The sequence below is a fragment of the Saccopteryx leptura genome, chromosome 6 (genome assembly GCF_036850995.1).
Source record: "Saccopteryx leptura isolate mSacLep1 chromosome 6, mSacLep1_pri_phased_curated, whole genome shotgun sequence".
Lineage (NCBI taxonomy): Eukaryota > Metazoa > Chordata > Mammalia > Chiroptera > Emballonuridae > Saccopteryx > Saccopteryx leptura.
Window position 1 is genome coordinate 143,342,515 of NC_089508.1, and position 22,256 is coordinate 143,364,770.

The 22,256-nt window shown below is 39.5% G+C and overlaps 1 protein-coding gene across 4 annotated transcripts in view; it reads right to left on the reverse strand.

Moving 5' to 3' along the window:
- The window catches only part of STARD3NL (STARD3 N-terminal like), a 67,238-nt gene that overhangs the window by 32,682 nt on the left and 12,300 nt on the right, over nucleotides 1–22,256 (reverse strand). For 3 of the 4 annotated variants that reach the window (XM_066343448.1, XM_066343449.1, XM_066343450.1), the window contains one exon: nucleotides 13,265–13,531. In XM_066343448.1, coding sequence (XP_066199545.1) covers nucleotides 13,265–13,489 — 225 coding nt within the window. In that variant the 5' untranslated portion in view covers nucleotides 13,490–13,531. Of the gene's footprint in view, nucleotides 1–13,264; nucleotides 13,532–13,767; nucleotides 13,920–22,256 lie in introns of those variants that run through there. The other variant, XM_066343451.1, reaches the window with a different exon arrangement.

The window sequence follows — 22,256 nt, forward strand, 5'->3', positions numbered from 1 at the left end:
CTTAGGGTCTGAGCTACAATGCCCCCAACCACGCGGCTGAGGGCGCGCCGGAGGGTGGGCGACAGTGGGAGACAAAAGCGCGGCTCTGCTGGCAGGGGTGGAAGCCAGCTGCCCACCACTGGGCTCAAGTGTGAGCTCAATCTTGCCCAGCTGGGGAGAAGGGGGCATGCAAAAGTGGTCAAGCTCAGCTGCCGGCAGCCTGTAATCCAGCCTGTGGGAGAAGGGCGGGAACCCCAGAAAGGGTGGAGACCAGCCCCTGAGCAAGGGCAGAGGAGCACAGCCTTGCCCCACCCATGCAACCCAGGCTTGCGGTCTGACTAGGTAGCCGGCTGCTCCCGCAGGGGTGGAGCCAAAAGCCCAGAAGAGGCAGAGTTCGGCTACTGAGCTGAGCTTGGGCACGCAGTCCTGCCCCGCGGTAGAGCCAAGGCTAGCAGCTGTTCCTTGAGTGGGCTCCTCCTGCAAGAGCAGGGCAAAAGCCCAGAAACAGGCGGTGACCTGCAGCTGAGTAAAGGTGCTCGCAAGTGCCCTCAGGACCGAGCATAACGTCACACACGGGGGCAGGGAAAAGGCCAAGGACACCAAGGCTTGTGCACCCGAGTGCGTGATCACAGCCACTCCCATGAAGAGAAAATGCGGAGGCAGAGAAATACAACACAAATAAACCAAGAGAAATCCCCAGAAAAGGACCTAAGTGAATCAGATATAACCAAATTACCAGATGCAGAGTTTAAAATGACGATTGTTAGGATGCTCAAAGATATTAGAACAACCATAGATGGCCATTATGAAAACCTAAATAAAGAGATAACAAATATAAAAAAGGACATTGAAATAATAAAAAAGAATCAGTCAGAAATGACAAATACAATATCTGAAATAAAGAATACAATGGAAGGAATTAAAAGCAGGATGGATGAAGCAGAGAATCGAATCAGCGAGTTAGAGGACACGATAAATAAAGGCACGAAAGCAGAGGAGAAAAAAGAAAAGAGACTCAAAAAGTCTGAGGAAACTCTAAGAGAGCTCTGTGACAACATGAAGAGAAATAATAACATCCGCATCGTAGGGGTTCCTGAAGAAGAACAGAAAGAACAAGGGATAGAGATTTTGTTCAAACATATCATAGTGGAAACTTCCCTCAATTAAGGCAGGAAAACATTTCACATGTTCAGGAAGCGCAGAGAACTCCATTAAGGAGAAACCCAAAGAAACCAACACCAAGACACATCATAATTAAAATACCAAAGCTAAATGATAAAGAGAAAATATTAAAAGCTGCTAGAGAAAAAAAGACTATCACCTACAAAGGAGCCCCCATAAGGATGACTTCTGACTTTTCAACAGAAACACTTGAGGCCAGAAGGGAATGGCAAAAAATATTCAAAGTAATGCAGAACAAGAACCTACAACCAAGACTACTTTATCCAGCAGGACTATCTTTTAAATTGAAGGAGAAATAAAAAGCTTTACAGACAAAAAAAACCTCAAGGAATTCGCTGCAACCAAACCAAGGCTGCAAGAAATGCTAAGTGACCTGTTGTAAACAGATCAAAGGAAAAAAAGAATATAGCAAAAGAGGAATACAGTTTTAAAGAAAAAAATGGCAATAAACAATTACATATCAGTAATAACCTTAAATGTTAATGGATTAAATGATCCAATCAAGAGACATAGGGTAGCTGTGTGGATAAGAAAACAGGACCCATACATATGCTGTGTACAGTAGACACACCTTAAATCAAAAGATGCACACAGACTGAAGATAAAAGGATGGAAAAAAATATTTCACGCAAATGGAAATGAAAAAAAAAGCTGGGGTAGCAATATTTATATCAGACAAAATGGAATTTAAAACAAAGACCATAGTTAGAGATAAAGAAGGTCACTACATAATGATAAAGGGAGCAATCCAAAAGGAAGATATAACCATTATAAATATCTACGCACCTAATATAGGAGCACCTAAATATATAAAGCAGACTTTGATGGACTTAAAGGGCGAGATCAACAGCAATACTATAATAGTAGGGGATTTAAATACGCCATTAACATCATTAGATAGATCCTCAAGAAAGAAAATTAACAAAGAAACAGCAGACTTAAAGGACATATTAGATCAACTCGATTTAATAGATAGCTTCAGAACCTTTCACTCTAAAACAGCAGAATATACATTCTTTTCAAGTACTCATGGTACATTCTCTAGAATAGACCACATGTTAGGGCACAAAAGCGGTCTCAACAAATTTAAGAAGATTGAAATCATATCGAGCACTTTCTCTGATCACAATGGCATTAAACTAGAAATCAACCACAATAGAAAAATTGAAAAACATTCAAACACTCGGAAACTAAATAGCATGTTATTAAATAACGAATGGGTTAACATTGAGATCAAAGAAGAAATTTAAAAATTCCTAGAAACAAATGATAATGAGCATACATCAACTCAAAATTTATGGGACACAGCAAAAGCAGTCCTGAGAGGGAAGTTTATAGCATTACAGGCATATCTCAAGAAGCTAGAAAAAGCTCAAATAAACAACTTAACCCTGCATCTAAAAGAACTAGAAAAAGAACAGCAAGTAAAGCCCAGAGTTAGTAGAAGGAAGGAAATAATAAAGATCAGAGCAGAAATAAATGAAATAGAGGCTAAAGAAACAATACAGAGGATCAATGAAACCAGAAGCTGGTTCTTTGAAAAGGTAAACAAGATCGATGAACCTTTAACGAGACTCACCAAGAAAAAAAGAGAGAGGACTCAAATAAATAAAATTAGAAATGAGAGAGGAGAAATAACAACTGACACAACAGAAATACAAAGGATTGTAAGAAATACTATGAAGAACTGCATGCCAAAAAACTAGACAATCTAGATGAAATGGACAAATTCCTTGAATCATATAATTTTCCAAAAATCAATCTGGAAGAATCAGAAAACCTAAACACACCAATTACAACAAATGAGATTGAAACAGCTATCAAAAAACTCCCAAAAAAGAAAAGTCCTGGGCCTGATGGCTTCACAAGTGAATTCTACCAAATATTCAAAGAAGAACTAACTCCTATCCTTCTCAAGCTATTTCAAAAAATTCAAGAGGAAGGAAGACTTCCAAACTCCTTTTATAAGGCGAGCATAGTTCTGATTCCAAAACCAGGCAAAGACAAAACAAAAAAAGAAAATTATAGACCAATATCCCTGATGAACTTAGATGCAAAAATCCTCAACAAAATACTAGCAAACCGGATGCAGCAATATATGAAAAAAATCATACACCATGATCATGTGGGATTTATTCTTGGTAGGCAAGGCTGGTACAATATTCGCAAATCTATCAATGTGATTCATCACATAAACAAAAGAAAGGAGAAAAACCACATGATAATTTCAATAGATGCAGAAAAAGCATTTGATAAAATCCAACACCCATTCATGATCAAAACTCTCAGCAAAGTGGGAATACAGGGAACATACCTCAACATGATAAAGGCCATCTATGACAAACCCACAGCCAACATAATACTGAATGGGCAAAAATTAAAAGCAATCCCTTTAAGACCAGGAACAAGGCAGGGGTGCCCCCTTTCACCACTCTTATTCAACATAGTTCTGGAAGTCCTAGCCACAGCAATCAGACAAGAAAAAGAAATAAAAGGCATCCGAATTGGAAAAGAAGAAGTAAAACTATCATTATTTGCAGATGATATGATATTGTATATAGAAAACCCTAAAGTCTCAGTCAAAAAACTACTAGACCTGATAAATGAATTCGGCAAAGTGGCAGGATATAAAATCAATACTCAGAAATCAGACGCATTTTCATACACTAATAATGAACTGTCAGAAAGAGAAATCAAGGAATCAATCCCCTTTACCATTGCAACCAAAAAAATAAAGTACCTAGGAATAAATCTAACCAAGGAGATTAAAGACATGTACTTGGAAAATTATAAAACATTGATAAAAGAAATCAGGGAAGATACGAATAAGTGGAGGCATATACCGTGCTCATGGTTAGGAAGAATAAACATCATTAAAATGTCTGTATTACCCAAAGCAGTTTATAAATTCAATGCAATACCGATTAAAATACCAATGACTTACTTCAAAGATATAGAACACATGTTCCAAAAATTTATATGGAACCAAAAGAGAACACGAATAGCCTCAGCAATCTTGAAAAGGAAGAATAAAGCGGGAGGTATCACACTTCCGGAAATCAAGTTATATTATAAGGCCATTGTACTCAAAACAGCATGGTACTGGCATAAGAACAGGCACATAGATTAATGGAACAGAACAGAGAACCCAGAAATAAACCCATAGCTCAATGGACAACTGATATTTGACAAAGGAGGTAAGAAAATACAATGGAGTAAAGACAGCCTCTTCAACAAATGGTGTTGGGAAAATTGGACAACTACCTGCAAAAAAATGAAACTAGACCACCAACTTACACCACTCACGAAAATAAACTCAAAATGGATAAAAAACTTAAATGAAAGCCGTGAAACCATATGCATCTTAGAAGAAAACATAGGCAGTAAGCTCTCTGACATCTCTCACAGCAATATATTTGCTGATTTGTCTCCACAGGCAAGTGAAATAAAAGACAGGATAAACAAATGGGACTTTATCAAACTAGAAAGCTTCTGCACAGCTAAAGACAATAAGAACAGAATAAAAAGACAAACTACACAATGGGAGAACATATTTGACATTGCGTCTGATAAGGGTTTAATAACCAAAATTTATAAAGAACTTGTAAAACTTAATAACAGGAAGGCAAACAATCCAATCCAAAAATGGGCAAAAGAAATTAATAGACACTTCTCCAAAGAGGACACACAGATGGCCAATAGGCATATGAAAAAATGAAGAAATGTTCAACATCACTAATGATTAGAGAAATGCAAATTAAAACCACAATGAGATATCACCTCACACCAGTCAGAATGGCGCTCATCAATAAAACAACACAGAATAAGTGCTGGCGAGGATGTGGAGAAAAGGGAACCCTCCTGCACTGCTGGTGGGAATGCAGATTGGTGCAGCCACTGTGGAAAACAGTATGGAGATTCCTCAAGAAATTAAAAATCGAACTGCCTTTTGACCCAGCTATACCACTGATAGGAATATTCCCCAAGAACACCATAGCACTGTTTGAAAAGAAGAAATGCACCCCCATGTTTATGGCAGCATTGTTCACAATAGCAAAGATCTGGAAACAGCCCAAGTGTCCATCAGAGGACGAGTGGATGAAAAAGCTTTGGTATATATATACTATGGAATACTACTCAGCCATAAGAAATGATGACATAGGATCTTTTACAACAACATGGATGGGCCTTGATAACATTATACTGAGCGAAAGAAGTAAATCAGAAAAAAACAAGAACCATATGATTCCATACATAGGTGGGACATAAAGATGAGACTCAGAGACATAGACAACAGTGTTGGGGTTACAGGGTGGGGGAGGAGAGGGAGGAGGTTGGGGGGAGGGGAGGGGCACAAAGATCATGGCTTTTCAGCATTTGCCATATTCCCCCTTTAATCTATAGACAGACAGCAAATATTTACTTATGGTGTTTCCACTATAAAGACTGCTGTCTTAGGGACAAATGCTGATGAACTATTTCAGCAGTTCCTCCTTCTTCAAAGACTTATATGTCAACATAGAGTTCCATCTTTCATAGGACATACTCAAGCTCACTCCATGCTCCCTGGAGCTTTAGCACAAGAGAATGCCCTTTTTTTCTCTCTCTTTTTTTTTTGTTGTTGTTGTATTTTTTATTTTATTTATTTATGTATTTTTTCTTTTATTTTTTGTATTTTTCTGAAGATGGAAATGGGGAGGCAGTCAGACAGACTCCCGCATGCTCCTGACCGGGATCCGCCTGACATGCCTACCAGGGGGGAATGCTCTGCCCATCTGGGGTGTTGCTCTGTTGCAACCAGAGCCATTCTAGCACCTGAGGCAGAGGCTATGGGCCATCCTTAGTGCCCGGGGTGACTTTGCTCTGGTGAAGCCTTGGCTGCGGGAGGGGAAGAGAGAGACAGAGAGGAAGGAGAGGGGGAGGGGTGGAGAAGTAGATGGGTGCTTCTTCTGTGTGCTCTGACTGGGAATCGAACCCAGGAATCCTGCACACCAGGCCAATGCTCTACCACTGAGCCAATCAGCCAGGGCCTAGGAATGCCCTTGTTGATCAAGCTACCCAAAAGAAAATTATATGGAGCAACCATGACAGACCGAGCAAGTCGGCCTCATACTATTCATCACCAGAACGCTGCAGCCCAGTGTAAACAGTTTCAACTTTCCCGGGAAGCAGCATGGCAGATTGGGAAATCCTGTCCAAGGGGTCCTATACTGCCCCTTCATTTGGAGTTAACCCTCAAGGACCCCTACCAGGACAACTTTGGCAGATGGATGTTACTCATATACCTTCATTTGGCAAACAGTCGTATGTCCACATTACATTAGATACATATTCTGGATCTATAGTAAGCTCTGTCAGAACAGGAGAGGCTGTATAGCTTATGGTCTGTATGCATTGTTCTATTATTGGATTTCCTAAACTGGCTAAACTGAAAATGCTCCTGCATATGGAGCAAAAGCATTCACTGTATTTTGTCATGCTTACAATCTTTAAAGGTAAGGTATTATTAAAGTATACTCAGCAAACATTTTAAGGTCAATTAAAAAAAATTTAAAGGGGGTAGTCATATCCTGGAACCCCTACGGGTCTACCATATCATGCTTTTTACTTAAAAAAAAAATTACATTTCTTTTGAATGCTGATGAACAGGAGACACCAAATCTTTTTTGCCTGCAAACTACTACCTTCTTTATTAGATCCAGCTAATAACACTGTTTTGTCTTTTTCCAAATAGCTCCAGATATATGGAAAAGATTTATATAGGCGGATGGGGATCCTCAAACCCCTCAGCGAGATCTTCTGAGCATGGCTTTTAAGATACCTAGAGGCAGAAAAAGCCCAATAGAGATCAGGGGAACTACCAGCTTTTAGGATACACCCTTAAAGGCTCCACACCCCAAAGGGGTCTCATAGGATGCCATCTGGGTCCTGCTTCAATAGTGGAAAGGAAGGTCATTGAGCTAAAGCCTGCCAGGCTTACATGCCTCTGCTGTGAGGAAACAGGGACACTGGAAGGTAGGCTTCCCCCTCGCTCCTCTAAGGGAGGGTTCAGTCTCTTCCAGCCCTGCTCCAGCCACCTATGACCTAACCTTGCCCAGAATGCTGGGGTTTGCCACTGAAAGCTGAAGGTGCCCAGGGCCGTCGGCCCCATCTACGACACTGTGGATGAGCCTAGGGTATTTCTTCCAAGAAGCAGGTAAACTGATCTCATTTGCACAAAGGCCACTTAACTATGTTTTGCCTGAATAGTCAGGTTTTTTATTCTTCCCTCAAAGATCTCTGTTGTGGGTGTTGATAGTCCTATTTTCTGCTGCTTTGCTTAATATATAGTGCAAGGGTCCCCAAACTTCTTACACAGGGGGCCAGTTCACTGCCCCTCAGACCGTTGGAGGGCCGGACTATAAAAAAAAGTATGAACAAATTCCTATGCACACTGCACATATCTTATTTTAAAGTAAAAAAAACAAAATGGGAACAAATACAATATTTAAAATAAAGAACAAGTAAATTTAAATCAACAAACTGACCAATATTTCAATGGGAACTATGCTCCTCTCACTGACCACCAATGAAAGAGGTGCCCTTCCAGAAGTGCGGTGGGGGCCGGATAAATGGCCTCAGGGGGCCGCATGTGGCCCACGGGCCATAGTTTGGGGACCCCTGATATAGTGTTTTCTTTATCCCTCCTACCTCAATGCCCCACTCATATTTCAGGCCGGGACTTTCTCCTAATTTAGAGTTCTCTTTCCCCCTTTTGCCAACTTCTATTATGAATCTACCTTTGCCACCCAGCTTAGTGTATCCCAAGGTTCTCTTTACCATGCCATAGTCGCAGAGCTCCAGGGAAGAGCAACCTGGTCTCATCTCTCCAGGCAGAGGAGAACAGAAGCTCCATATCCACGCATGCTGCAAATGGCTTTTCCAGTCTACCTGAATCATTACCAGCTAGAAGCAGCGGTCATTCGGACTTGGACATGAGCTGCAAAGTATAGAATGGTGACAACAATTCCAGTGCCATGAGGAGTTTTCCTGGATGTGGACTTTTCTGGACTCCTGCTCCCTGTGACAGCTCCTAACAGACTGAATTGTGGTTGGGTTGCATTTTTCAGGGATTTGGCATGGTGATGGGGCCAACTTGGACTTGGTGAACATGTTAAGGACACTACTCTTTTATGGATTCTTGCTGTATTGGCCAAAAGTTTGCCTAAAGGCTTTTAATCACTGTAAAAAAAAAATAGAAGACTGGATAAAGAAGATGGGGCACATATACACCATGGTTTACTATTCAGCTAGAAGAAATGACGACATCGGGTCACTTATAGCAGAATGGTGGAATCTTGATAACAGTATGTGGAGTGAAATAAGTGAATCAGAAAAAAACAAGAACTGCAGGATTCCATACATTGGTGGGACATAAAAATGACACTAAGAGACATGGACAGGAGTGGGGTGGTTACGGGAGGTGGGGGGAGGGGTACAAAGAAAACTGGATAGAGGGTGACGGAGGACGATCTCTCTTTGGGTGATGGGTATGCAACAGAACTAAATGACAAGATAACCTAGAAATGTTTTCTTTGAATATATGTACCCTGATTTATTGATGTCACCCCATTATAATAAAAATTTATTTATTTAAAAACAAAAAACTTATGAACATACTTTTAAGGAAGACAACTGATGTTTACCTAGGACTTCCCTCACTTTCTAATCACTCTCCAGTTTTAGATCTTGGAAGTAGATTCGACAGAACTTACTTCTAGACTGAGTATGGGGTGTAAGAAATACAAAACAAGCAAATCAATCAAGGACGAGCCTACACTTTTGGCCTGAGCATCGGGTACTGTCTAATGATGGAGGAGAAAGAGGAGAGCAGGGGTGTGTGTGTGCTGGGGAGACCATGTTAATTTAGACATCCAACTGGACATGGCAGGTAGGTCATGATATAGTGAGTCACTAACTTCTGGAAGAACTCAAAACCATGTCTTCTTAGTCTGCTCCAGAACCTGTAAGGGCAAACTATTACAGTCAGTCCAACACTTCTACAGAGCTAAGAACTGTAATAGTCTATGCTGTAATAGCAGCTTCCCTGTGCTGCCCAAGCTCCTGTCCCCTCCAAAACAGACAGACACACATAAGCACACAATCCTGCCTCAGTGATTTTGCTCGCCTTGAGCTACAAACCCTCTCCCTGTTGTTCCCACAATCTAATGTCAGTTCATCTCTCTATTCCAAATTCCACCCATCTTCCCATACCCAGGGCACAGTCCGTCTTCTCCACCTACTCCTCAGATCATTCCAACCCAATGACCTCCCCCTAATCTGGATTTCTGTTGCCGTGGGACATCATAGTTTAACTACAGAACCTAATGACAGTGGGTAATAAAATCAGAATCAGAATCAGAGGGGTAATAAATACCCAAAACACAAATATAAAAATAGTGAGAGAATAATCAAAACTTTCCCTCTTTCAAGTAAAACTGACTTCTATTAATAAAAAATGGCATAACCTGTCTGTAGCTGTGAAGAGTTTTGTAACTGCAAGGGGCTGCTGTATCTATCTTTCATTTGATCTTCACAGGAATTCACAAGGAAGGCAAGACAGGTATTAACTCAGCTAACTGACTGAAGAGCAAGGCCAGAGAGCTTAATGGTTTGCCTTCTAAGGCCACAAAACTGGTCATGATAGTGCTAGGTCAAACTGGAAGCATTCAGACACTTTCTAGCACATTAGTTAGAAAATAAAAAAACAGGCAGTAAGCATTAATAAAGGTCTCTTTTTGAACCCTACTCTCAACGGAAGCGTCCCAAGCTAAGAGGGAAAACAGCTTCCCTTCCACTGCCTTTTGGATCCCTGTCCATATCAGTCCAAGGAGCCTGGGGGAGTAGAATTTGAGTAGTCTCCTCAGGAGACTCAAGTCACAGTGAATTCCAGGTCCAATTCGGGCAGTCAGTTTACTTAGGGGCATACTAGGAGGCCCTAGGCAGAATCAGAACCACCCCTTCAGCTGGCCCCAAATAGCAGCTGTCCTAACTAAGGTCTCCAGAGGAAAATAAACCATGGTGGTATAAGGCTTCTCCAGGCTCGCCAGCCCCTGCACTCCCAGCTGGGTTGGTGCCAGTCAACTCCCTGGAGCAAGGAGAAGTGGCCAACGTGGTTGGCATATATGAAAGCCAAGTATTTTGTGTTGCTATGATTGCATACAACAGCTGGGTCACCATAGGCTTCTGAAAGCTTAAGCACCTTTATGCTCTTTCTTTCCTCTTTCAAAGACCAACAATACTGGCAATGTATGTCTGTCTCCTCAGCTAAACTTTACAACTCGTGTAGTTTCCTGTGGCTCTTGCACCATCTGAATCAGAAGCTGGTACCCTGGTACTCCGTAAATGTATAGACATTAAAAACACAATGAGTTTGAGTGAGGAGAGATTTACAGAGAGAGACAACTAAAGAAAATGAATGGTTCAGCATGTAGTGGAAAACCCAGGTCAGGACTGACAATTCAAAAAAAATACAACTAGAAACTGAATGCTTAAAAAAAGCTTGCTAAAAGTCATGATGTACTACTATCTAAAGGTCATATGCTCTTGTGTGATCTTTTAATTTTATAACTGGGGAACTAGGAATCAGTGGAAAAGTGAACATGAAAACACACTTTTTAATTGCTGGGACTGGTGATTTCTTCCTTTGTTAACACACTGCCTAGATATAAACAAATCGCTTCTGCTGAACAAGAACTGTGGGCAATTTCACTTCAACGTTCTGAAGGAATAAAAAAAGCAGAGAAGAGAGAAGTGTAAAGCTGTAAAGCGCACTACAACTCTGTCCGGGGCTTCCCTCACTTGAAAGCACGCAGTGACATTAGCGGTAAGGCAATGAGTTCCTTGACTTTGTGCTCCCTTCAAACTACTGCTGTGCTTTTCTGTTAAAAAATGCATTTCTTTTCCACCTCTCATTACATAGCTGCTAGTTTTGAAAATATATCACTCCTTAAGGATATTAATTTAAATGTTTTCTTTAATGTATATACATATAGAACACATTTGTAAAAAGAAAATAGTAAAGTACTGTTATATCACAGGCCTGTTTGGTTTTAAGTAAAAATAATTATATCTACAGTGCTAGATTAACAGAAAAAAATGTATAAACAGAAACTAAATAGTAGGTTCATGTTGCATTTTACTATGGTTCTGAAACAAATGTTATTTTCTAATATAAGTATATGCTTTCATTAAGAGTTTTCTTCCTCTATTAGGATCAAATAAAAATAAATCCAATGACCCTAATTTCTAAGAGTCTAGAGTCTAAAACTAAAATTGCTGTTATGAATCAGAATATTAAAGTTTAGATTAAGATGTTGATTCTTTCTTATTATAAAAAGGCAAAATCAAAAATCATTTTCAAATAAGGATCTCAGCATCAATTTTTTTCTATTTTAATAAATTTCTTATAAAGCATCTAGCATTATGTCTAGTAAATAATGACCTCTTAATAATAAACAATAGCTAATAACTATTACTAACCAGGATTTTGCAAATATTCATTGAAAGTAAATGAACTATTGAAAATGAAGAGGCCCTGGCCATGGCCAGTTGACTCAGTGGACAGAGCATCAGCCCAGCTGGGTTCAGTCCCTAGTCAGGATACACAAGAGAAGTGACCATCTGCTTCTCTTCCTCTCCCTCTCCTCTCTCTCTTCCCCTCTTGTAGGCAGTGGGCTCAACTGGTTCGAGTGTCGGCCCCAGGTGCTGACTATAGCTCAGTTGATTCGAGCATCAGCCCCAGGTAAGGGTTTCTGGGTGGACTCCAGTAGGGCACATGCAGGAGTCAATATCCCCTCTTCTCACTTAAAATAAAAAATGAAGGGAGCAGACAAGTTTCGCTGGGAGGAAAGCATTTTTGAAGAGTTTACCTATTACTGTTTGTAAAAACAATGTAAACAGAACCAAGGCTTTGGGAGAAAACAGATATGTTGGGTTAAATAAAATATATTAAAAATAAATTTCACCTGTTTCCTTTTACTTTTATTAAATAAACGTAGCAACTAGAGAACTTAAAAGTATATGAGGTCTGCGTTATAATTCTACTGAACAGACCTAAACAATTATCTGGTAATATAACTGCAGGAGTCCCAGGTTCGATTCCCAGCCAGGGCACACAGAAGAAGCGCCCATCTGCTTTTCCACCCCTCCCCCTCTCCTTCCTCTCTGTCTCTCTCTTCCCCTCCCGCAGCCAAAGCTCCATTGGAGCAAAGTTGGCCCAGGCACTGAGGATGGCTCCATGGCCTCTGCCTTAGGCGCTAGAATGGCTCTGGTCACAACAGAGCGATGCCCCAGATAGGCAGAGCATTGCCCCCTGGTAGGCGTGCCGGGTGGATCCCGGTCAGGCGCATGCGGGAGTCTGACTGACTGCCTCCCTGTTTCCAACTTCAGAAAAATACAAAAATAAATAAATAAATAACTGCATAAACCAGAAAAACACAGACACCCTCCTAATGCTCCTAGAGTATTTTTAATAAAATAGGAATTAATCATCTCTTTGTAAAAAGATAAGACTAAATACACAAAAAATCTGAAATATGGGAATTAGAAAGGTAGATGCAGCATCTAACATATTTCAGAAGCATGCTACATTTTTTTTGGAGCAAGGATCAGCATCTTTTTCTGAAAAGGGCAAGGGAATAAACGTTTGTGCCTTTGTGGGCCAGAGTGACTGTCACAACTACTCAGCTCAGCCACTAAGCATAAACGCTAGCCACAGGCAATATGTAAACAGATGTGCAGGGCTGTGTTCCAATAAAACTTTATTATAAAATCAATCCAGCTGAATTTGACCCCAGGCTGTAGTGTGCCAGCTCTTGTTATAGAGCCAAACATCATGAATTCAAATTTCAAAATTCCAGACAAAATGAATTTTAAGTTAACTAGGTGTGGTTTAAAGAGTAACAGTAAAAAAAAGCTAATTCAGCTGGAGAAGATTACTGTTGCCTCACTAGAAAAAGGAAATGAAATTCGCCAACTGAGATAGAAATGATGAAAAAAGAAGAAAACTATGTTTTGCTTCTGGACACAATTCTTATACAGTCATGAAAAAAAATCCACTTACATTTAACTCTATTATCCACAGTAATGTTACAAATAAGAGGTCAAAGGTGACAAACAAACAGAAAGTCCTCCTGACATCAGATATGCCTTTCTTTTCCCTTCCTTCATAGGATTCAATCCTGGCCATGAGCTGTGTAGGGTTGATGGAATGGATGTCATGCAAGGAAGCATGGGAGCTCCGGCTCCCTGTGAGCGCATTCTCCATGTCTCCTGGCAGGGAGTTCATCCTGGAGGGGCTTACAGGAGCCTTTTTCCAATGTCAGCATTCCTAGAGAGAAGAGATCTTTGGTGAATAAAAAAGAGACACCATATTAAACTAGAGCTCACCTAACACCACAGCATTATCCCCACCACCATGCAACTATTTCTCTAACTGAACATCAGAATGCCTTAACTAAAGACTTTTATGTCTTGATGAAGACACTAAGAGAAAGTGAGATGAGAAGCAATTCTTAACATTAACAAAACTACAAAATAACTGTATGGAAAAGAATGCAAACTTACCGTGGTAAAGGATAAAGACAGCCTGTTAACCATAACAAACCGATGTGCCTGATGGCCTGGAGAAGGCCTCTGGTGAAGAAGCCACGCCAGCTCTCTTGCGGTGCCAACAGAAAACTTCTGTATTCTGTGTCATTACCCGTGAACTAGGAAAACATGAACTGAATAGCTTCCCAGAAAGCACGAAACCAGAATGTGTGAACTAGCTATAAAAACTGGTATCCTAAAGAGGAACTGCTTTCCACTAAAAGTATCTAATACACCAAATTTAGCATTTCCCCATCATCTCGTACTGACTAGGCATGTTTCTGGGTCTCTTCTTAGGAAAGTATGCACACTGCAGAAGGTTAGGCAACATGCAAATGTCCCACTGATAGAGCAGTTACCCTTCCGTCTGAAGATGCAGAACCTCCTTGGCCAATGTAATGTGGGCAGAAGCCTGCATGTCACGGAACCAGACCTTAACAAGTGCACTCCATCGTGCTCTCCTCCTTTCTGCCACAGTGCTAGCAATGCCCAGGTAAAGAAGAACATTTCCAAGATGGGTAAAACAACATTTCAAAACATTGCTGGAATTTCTCTCAAGTAATAGAATCCTATTTGGTACTATTCACAGTCCAGAACTCTGTCTCTTTACACTTAACCTTCATTTCTCTCACTTCCCACACTCAGAAACAAAAGGCCTTTCTCATTTTAATACAATGTGGTGATAAAATGACAGGACATTTTAAAAGCAATTTAATTATATGAACTAAGATACTTCAAAAGTCATACTTCTTCATCTAGTAAGCCTACTTCTGGAAATCTAAAGGATATTAAATGTAGCCCTCCAAGGCAAAATTTGATCTACGGGTCATTAGAAGTGGGCTTAGTGACCACCTTTGAGAAATAGGGCAGGAAAAGTGACTACAGGCACAAGCGCAGTCAAGTTCTATTTCCTGGCCTGAATAGTAGAGAAGTGGCTCCGCTCGCTTAGTAAAAACCGACTGACACAGTAGTTTTGGCGGTGTGTTCATTTATGGAAAATTCAGATGCTCTGCATTTTGTACAATACATATACACATACATGAATTGTGTATGGGTCATCTTTCAATAAACTATCAAAAAAGACTATCATACATATCTATAATCAACCCCCCATTAAAAAACAACTAAATATCTAACAATACGGGAAGAATCAGGTAAGTCATGGTATAGTTACAGTACACTCATTAAAATATATACTTACAAAGCATTTATAATAACTTGGAAAATGCTTGTGTTATAATAATAACTAGATTAAAATCTGGATACTAAAGGGAATACACACATACACATACTATGGTCACAATTCTAAAATATAGAAACCGTATTTTTAAAAGAATGTACTTACTCAATATAGTAGATGTCAATACTGATTATCTGACATATTTTCCTCCCTTTACTTTCTCTATATTATTTCTAATTTCTTATTTTGCACACGTTATCTTCACAAGAGGAACTAACGTTCAAATGTAATTTTGTTAGCATCCTAGCCAGATGTCCCAGGACTTTATGAGGCCCTTTCTTCCCTTTTCAACCCATTTGGGCAACAGTAGATACCGCATCTCAGTCATTCAATTTGCCTCCTCAGAGTAGAGAATCAGCAAAGTATTTTGAAAAGCTCAACAGAAGTCCATTTCAGTGCTTTGTAAAAGAAAATATAAAGTTCCAAAAATTGAAATTATTTCTACACAATTTCTGCTCAATGAGATCAACACCATCCCAGTAGAAGGCATATCAATGGTATGTTTATTTCCCAGAACAGCTGCTCTTAAAGCTTGCAAGATACTAAGTTTATCTGTTAGACTTTTAAGTTAATTTTGAAACAATAAGTAAAAATAAATGTAAACAATATGTTTTCTGTGAAAACATACACATTTCAGAATGGAAAAAGGAGAGATGAGCTATGAGTTAGTCTCTAAAACTGAACTTGGATGAACACAGGTGTATTTCTGCAATAACACAGGCTACATTAAGAAACTGCAATACAGACCATTTTTAAGGCAGTCTAATAATCTATTAATAACTGTATTTAAAATCAATTTAGGCCCTGGCTGGTTGGCTCAGCGGTAGAGCATCAGCCTGGCATGTGGAAGTCCCAGGTTTGATTCCCAGCCAGAGCACACCGGAGAGGCGCCCATCTGCTTCTCCACCCCTCCCCCTCTCCTTCCTCTCTGTCTCTCTCTTCCCCTTCCACAGCCAGGGCTCCATTGGAGCAAAGTTGGCCCAGGCACTGAGGAGGGCTCCATGGCCTCCGCCTCAGGCGCTAGAATGGCTCTGGATGCAATGGAGCAATGCCCCAGATGGGCAGAGCATTGCCCCCTACTGTGCATGCCGGGTGGATCCTGGTTGGGCGCATGAGGGAGTCTGTCTTTCTGACTCCCGGCTTCTCACTTCAGAAAAAAAAAATCTATTTAAATTCTTAAAGTCATTAAATTGTACATAAAATTCAATGAAGTCACAATTTAAGCCCAGGGCTGTTTTAGGAAGAAACAGTAATTAGATCCTAAGGCAATCACACCATTTTCTCAGTCTCACTCATTTCTCCTTCCCTGAGCACAGGTCTCATGAATAAAAAAGAACAAAGTTACTAACCCTAGGAATCTGAGGCCATTTCAAACTAAAAACTGACATCATACAGTGGTATACACCTACCATGGGAAAGAAGAATCCTTACATAATTTTTCACGTTTGCATATAACTGCTAATTAGCTGGAACTTACAGTATTTGCACAACTTCAATAACAAAGTTACCCAAGAAACAGACTGCTCGGAGCAGCTTGACTCTAATCAGAGTGAACTCTCTCTGGGACAAAGTGAAATCTTAAAAATGAGAGAAAGTTTCCTTTTAATGTATAAAGAGACAGATACTTCCAAAAGCCCCATTTACTCTACAACTAGAGGACTTAATCCTAATCATGTCCTTCAGATTCAGGTCAAGTGTCAATTCCTTCAGGAAGATTTCCCTGAAATGCTCCCCACAGCCAACCCCCCAGGCAGGCTCACGTGTATCTCCTCCAAGCTCCCCTAGGGCTGTGGGAATGCCACTAATAGTACTGCTTTCCACACTGTGCCTTAATTACCCATTTACTCCCCTGTCTCTCCTGCTAAGCTGCTGTGCTCCTTGAAGGCCCTGAGGTTTGAATTACATATCCCTGTGCCCCCAGGAACTCCCACAGTAAACATAAACAGCACACAGCAGGCACAAAACAAACACTGACTGAATTCTGTCCACCATCTGTAACACAGAGACTGCCACAGAGTCACAATCTCAAAATTTTCTGCTGAACTGAGACTACAACTGTTTGTTTCTGAGGAAGAGCCTGGAAATTTTCCAGATATAATTTAGGAAGTATTAAGTATTCAGTTCTCGGTTCTGAGATCCTCTGTGGGGTTGGCGTAAGAAAAGCTATGCATCTAAGTACTGAACAGCTTAAAATTAGGAACTGTATACAGAACCAACAATGTACAAAATAGAAATTTATGATATAACAGTATTTTTAAAATAACCAATAAATACATTAAAAATTAAGTAACCTGTTGAGAAAACAATAACAGTAAAAATAGTGGAAAGCTGTCAAACTTAAGCTTATTTTCAAATTCACTTCCTTAAAGTGCTTTAATTAGTTACTCTTTGAAACTATATTTTAAATAAAGAATAAAATTAAATAGGGCATTTAAATAATAAAGTTACAAAAACAATAACTATCCCATGGAGGGAAATATTAAAAAGAAAAAATATGATTATACTTAATAAATAAATCTAAGAGGAGAACAATTTTTCCAAGCTGGGGTAGGTAAAATGTGATTCATTAGCAAAACTCTGTACTTTTGTAGATGGATGAACATTTCCACAAACAAATTTTTTTTTTTGTATTTTTCTGAAGTGAGAAGCAGGGAAGCAGAGAGACAGACTCCTGCATGCGACCGACCAGGATTCACCCGGCATGCACACTAGGGGGCGATATTCTGCCTGCCTGGGGCATTGCTCCATTGCAACCGGAGCATTCTAGCACCTGAGGCAGAGGCCATGGAGCCATCCTCAGTGCCCGGGCCAACTTTGCACCAGTGGAGCCTTGGCTATGGGAGGGGAAGAGAGAGAGAGAGGAGAGGAGGAAAGGTGGAGAAGAGAAGCAGATAGGCACTTCTCCTATGTGCCCTGGCTGGGAATTGAACCCAGGACTTCCACACGCCAGACTGACGCTCTACCACTGAGCCAACTGACCAGGGACCAAACAATTTAAAATACATAAACAGACCCAAGAATCAGTCCTTTACGCATTTATTTACTTATTTAAATATTTTTTGCGTGCATGCGCAAGAGAGAGAGGAAGACAGGGACAGAGACAGACAGGAAGAGAGAAAGATGAGAAACATCAACTTGTAGTTGTGGCACTTAGGTATTTATTGATTACTTTTCATATATGCCTTTACTGGGGGACTCCAGACAAGCAAGTGACCCTTTGCTCAAGCCACCAACCATGGGGTCATGTCTATGTTCACACTCTCAAGCCTCAAGCTGACAAGCTCATGTTCAAGCAGGCAACCTCAGGGTTTCGAACCCAGGTACCAGGTAGACAATTCTATCTACTGTGCCACCACCTGGTCAGGCAAGAATCAATCTTTTAAAACAGTAAATAGGCAAATCTAGATTCGGGAGAGAGAGATTAAAAAAGGAATAGAAGTATCATTCAAGGAGAGATTATGTTTCAAAGTGAAAGTGCTACTTTACATTAATTAATTACATTTGAAATCATGAAGTCAATACTTTGGCAGATAGAGATGGCCTAAATAGAATGAACCAAAGAAAAAGGGAAAAATTGACAATGAATTTTATAGCAAAGAAACTGGAGTCAAAGAATTTGAAAGGTATTTCAAAACCTGAAATACTACATAAATAAAATCCTATAAGCTGTTCCAGAACATTAAAAAGAGCTATCTTATCATTAAAGGTAACATAATACTGACATTGTCTGATCAAGAACACACTACACAAGAACACAAGTATAAACTAATCTGACCATTTAACATATTACTATGTAATATATAAAACTGTATATCATATATTAACAGAATAAAAAATCAAGTTTCTTTATATGAAGACTCAGGCACAGTGCTGAATACTGAACATACTTTAATTACATATTTAAGCCTCACAACAGCTCCCATGAGTAGGAAGCCTGTACTAGAATGTATTCCAAAGTCAAACTCATAAATAAAAACTAAACCTAATAAAAGGCAGATATTTCTGTTTACCCATTAAAACATTTCATTGCATTTCAAAAGTATGCATGAACACAACTTACAATTTATTTATGGTAAAAAGCTTTGAAATTATTAGATTTTAACTAATATTTAATTTGGGAGGACTGGCATAATTTCAAACTCTGTGGGACTTCATTTACACACAGATATCTACAATCTCCCACTTTATAAAAAATGTGTCTTTCTTAAGTTTCTTATTCTCCAGGCTTTGAAAGAGATGTAGGGAAATATGTTAGTGATAGAAGAAAAACAACAGGGTAAGCTGAATAGGAACGAGCAACTGATAGTCCTTGGGAGACAAGGAGAGTCAAACAGAGGATTGTGCCCGTCATACACATCACCCCAGAGACTACATTGTTACTTCTCAGTATAAGTCAGAAACCTGAACTGGAATAAGAAATTTACCAAATATCAAGCATTAATTCAATTAAAAAAAAAAAAAAAGCATTGAAGATCAAGGAAACCTTGTTTCTTATAAATCACCTTCTGGCCTATACTTTCCTAAGCTTTTCTACAAAGAAAAACTTGTATAAACTAAAAAATATCTACAGATCATAAATACATCATCAAAATTCAATTGCAAAAGAATATAATTATCAAATAGTCATACTAGAACATGGAGAAAGAAATCGACAAATCAAAATACACTCAAGTTTTTCTTTAAAATTTAATAAAACAACTATTTACATGGGTTATACAGTAGAAGATACTGTAGATAAAAGAACAGATGATTTTAGAAATGAGGGAGTTCTAAGAAAATCTACAGAAGGAAACATCTCATACATAAAAATTAAAAAACTTCTTTATATCAAAAATACTTAAAAGTATAAAACTTAGGCCCTGAACAGTTAGCTCAGTCAGACAATTGTCCCCAAAACAATAAGGTTGCAGGTTTGATCCCCGGTCAGGGCACATACTAAGGAAAGCAACAAATGAATGAACAATTAAGTTGAACAACAAATGAATGCTCTCTTTCTCTCTCTAAAAGTAATCAATAAAAATAAGAAAAACAAACATAAAAATGATAAAAGACATAATGAAATCCTTAAAATTCAGTTAGAAAAATGAGCAAAAAAACCAACCAAACAAAAAATAACCATATGGCACACGAGAAAAATAAATGTATTGATAAACTAAACAAAAAAAGAGAAAATTTTCACCCAATATCAGAATGTTTTTTAGAGAAGCAAATTACATTTATGAGATCATTTGTTAATAGTTTTCTGAACTCAAACTCCTTGATCTTACCTAATCTAGCACAGGGCCAGCTTCTGCCTAGTTCTCTAGTACCACTTCACCATACTAAATCACAAGCAGTTTCCTAAGGAAAAAAAAATTCACATTCTCTGGAACCTGTTTGTATTTTGCTCTCTCCATGGAGTGCTACTCTCCTTATCTCTATGGCTCTTTCTGTAAGGCTTAATCCAAGGTCACTTTCTTAGCTAAACTCTTCCTTTCTCCTACTCTCTCTTCCACACACACTGATCAGAGAGCAGTGTACACAGAGCTCTGTAAGGACTTCTATTATACTGCACCAAGATTATTTCTGCTCTATGTTTTTTCTAAAAAAAGCAACAAAGTCACTCAGGATGCTGTAATTCACCTATTACCAGTCCCTTCATTCCGAGCTTCACTCTGGGAGTGGGATGAAGCTACAGACAAAAAAGGGTGTGGCACTTAAATTAGCATTAAAAATAAAACATGTGAAGAAATAAATATAACAAAAATACACAAGGTCCTAACACTGAAAACTACAAAACACTGCTTAGAGAAATTAAAGAATGTGAAAATAAATGGAAATATATATTGTTTCTGAATATGAAGAATTCATATTATTAATATTTAAATTCTCCCCAAATTGACCTACAGATCCAACTCGGTCCCACTCATAATCACATCAGATCTTTTGCAGAATTGACAAGGCAATTCTGAAACATACAGAAATATGCCCCACCAAGTGGTGGTGTAGTGGATCGAGCGTCATACTGAGATGCGGAAGACCCAGGTTTGAAACCCTGAGGACGCCGGCTTGAGCATGGGGTTGCTGGCTTGAGTCTGGGATCATAGACATGACATCATGGTCACTGGCTTGAAGCCCAAAGCTGCCACTGGCTTAAGCAAGGGGTCCCTCATTCAGTTGCAGCCACCTCCCCCCCTTCAAGGCACATATGAGAAAGCAATCAACGAATAACTAAGGAGACTAAGGAGCTGCAACAAAGAATCGATGCTTCTCATCTCTCTCCCTTCCTGTCTGTCCCTCTCTCTGTCTCTGTCACAAAAATAAATAAATAAAATAAAACGTACAGAAATGCAAATAAATGAGAAGACCCAAAGCAATCTTGAAAAACAACACAATGAAAGCTCACACTCCCTAACTTAAAGACTCTGTAAAGCTTCAGTAAAGAAAAGTGTGACCCTGGCCGGTTTGCTCAGTGGTAGAGCGTCGGCCTGGTGTGCAGGAGTCCTGGGTTCGATTCCCAGCCAGGGCACACAGGAGAAGCGCCCATCTGCTTCTCCACCCCTCCCCCTCTCCTTCCTCTCTGTCTCTCTCTTCCCCTCCCACAGCCAAGGCTCCATTGGAGCAAAGTTGGCCTGGGCACTGAGGATGGCTCCATGGCCTCTGCCTCAGGTGCTAGAATGGCTCTAGCTGCAACAGAGCAACGCCCCAGATGGTCAGAGCATCGCTCCCTGGTGGGCATGCCAGGTGGATCCCGGTTAGGCGCATGCAGGAGTCTGTCTGACTGCCTCCCCATTTCCAACTTCAGAAAAATACAAAAAAAAAAAAGAAAAAAGAGAAAAGTGTGAAACTAACATAGGAATCAATAATTAGATCAATGGAACATAACAGAGAACCTAGAATTAGACCAGCACTAATGTGATCACTGGATTTTTAACAAAGATGTTGAAGCAATCCAATGATAAAAAAAAAAGGTTTGTTTTCAATAAATGATGTTGGGTCAACCAGATATCAAAATTAAAAAAGAAAGACCTCAGACACTAATTCACACAATGCAAAAAATAAGACTAAAGACTGTAAGAGGATATTTTTAGAACCTTTTGTAAAGCAAAGATTTCTTAAAGAAGACACAAAGAGCCATAGTCATCTGAAAAAAATTGTATAAGATGTCTTTAGGAGTTCTTGTATGCCAATATGAGACAACTTGAACATGAAAATGAGTAATGGCAGAAATGTTTGGAATTTATGT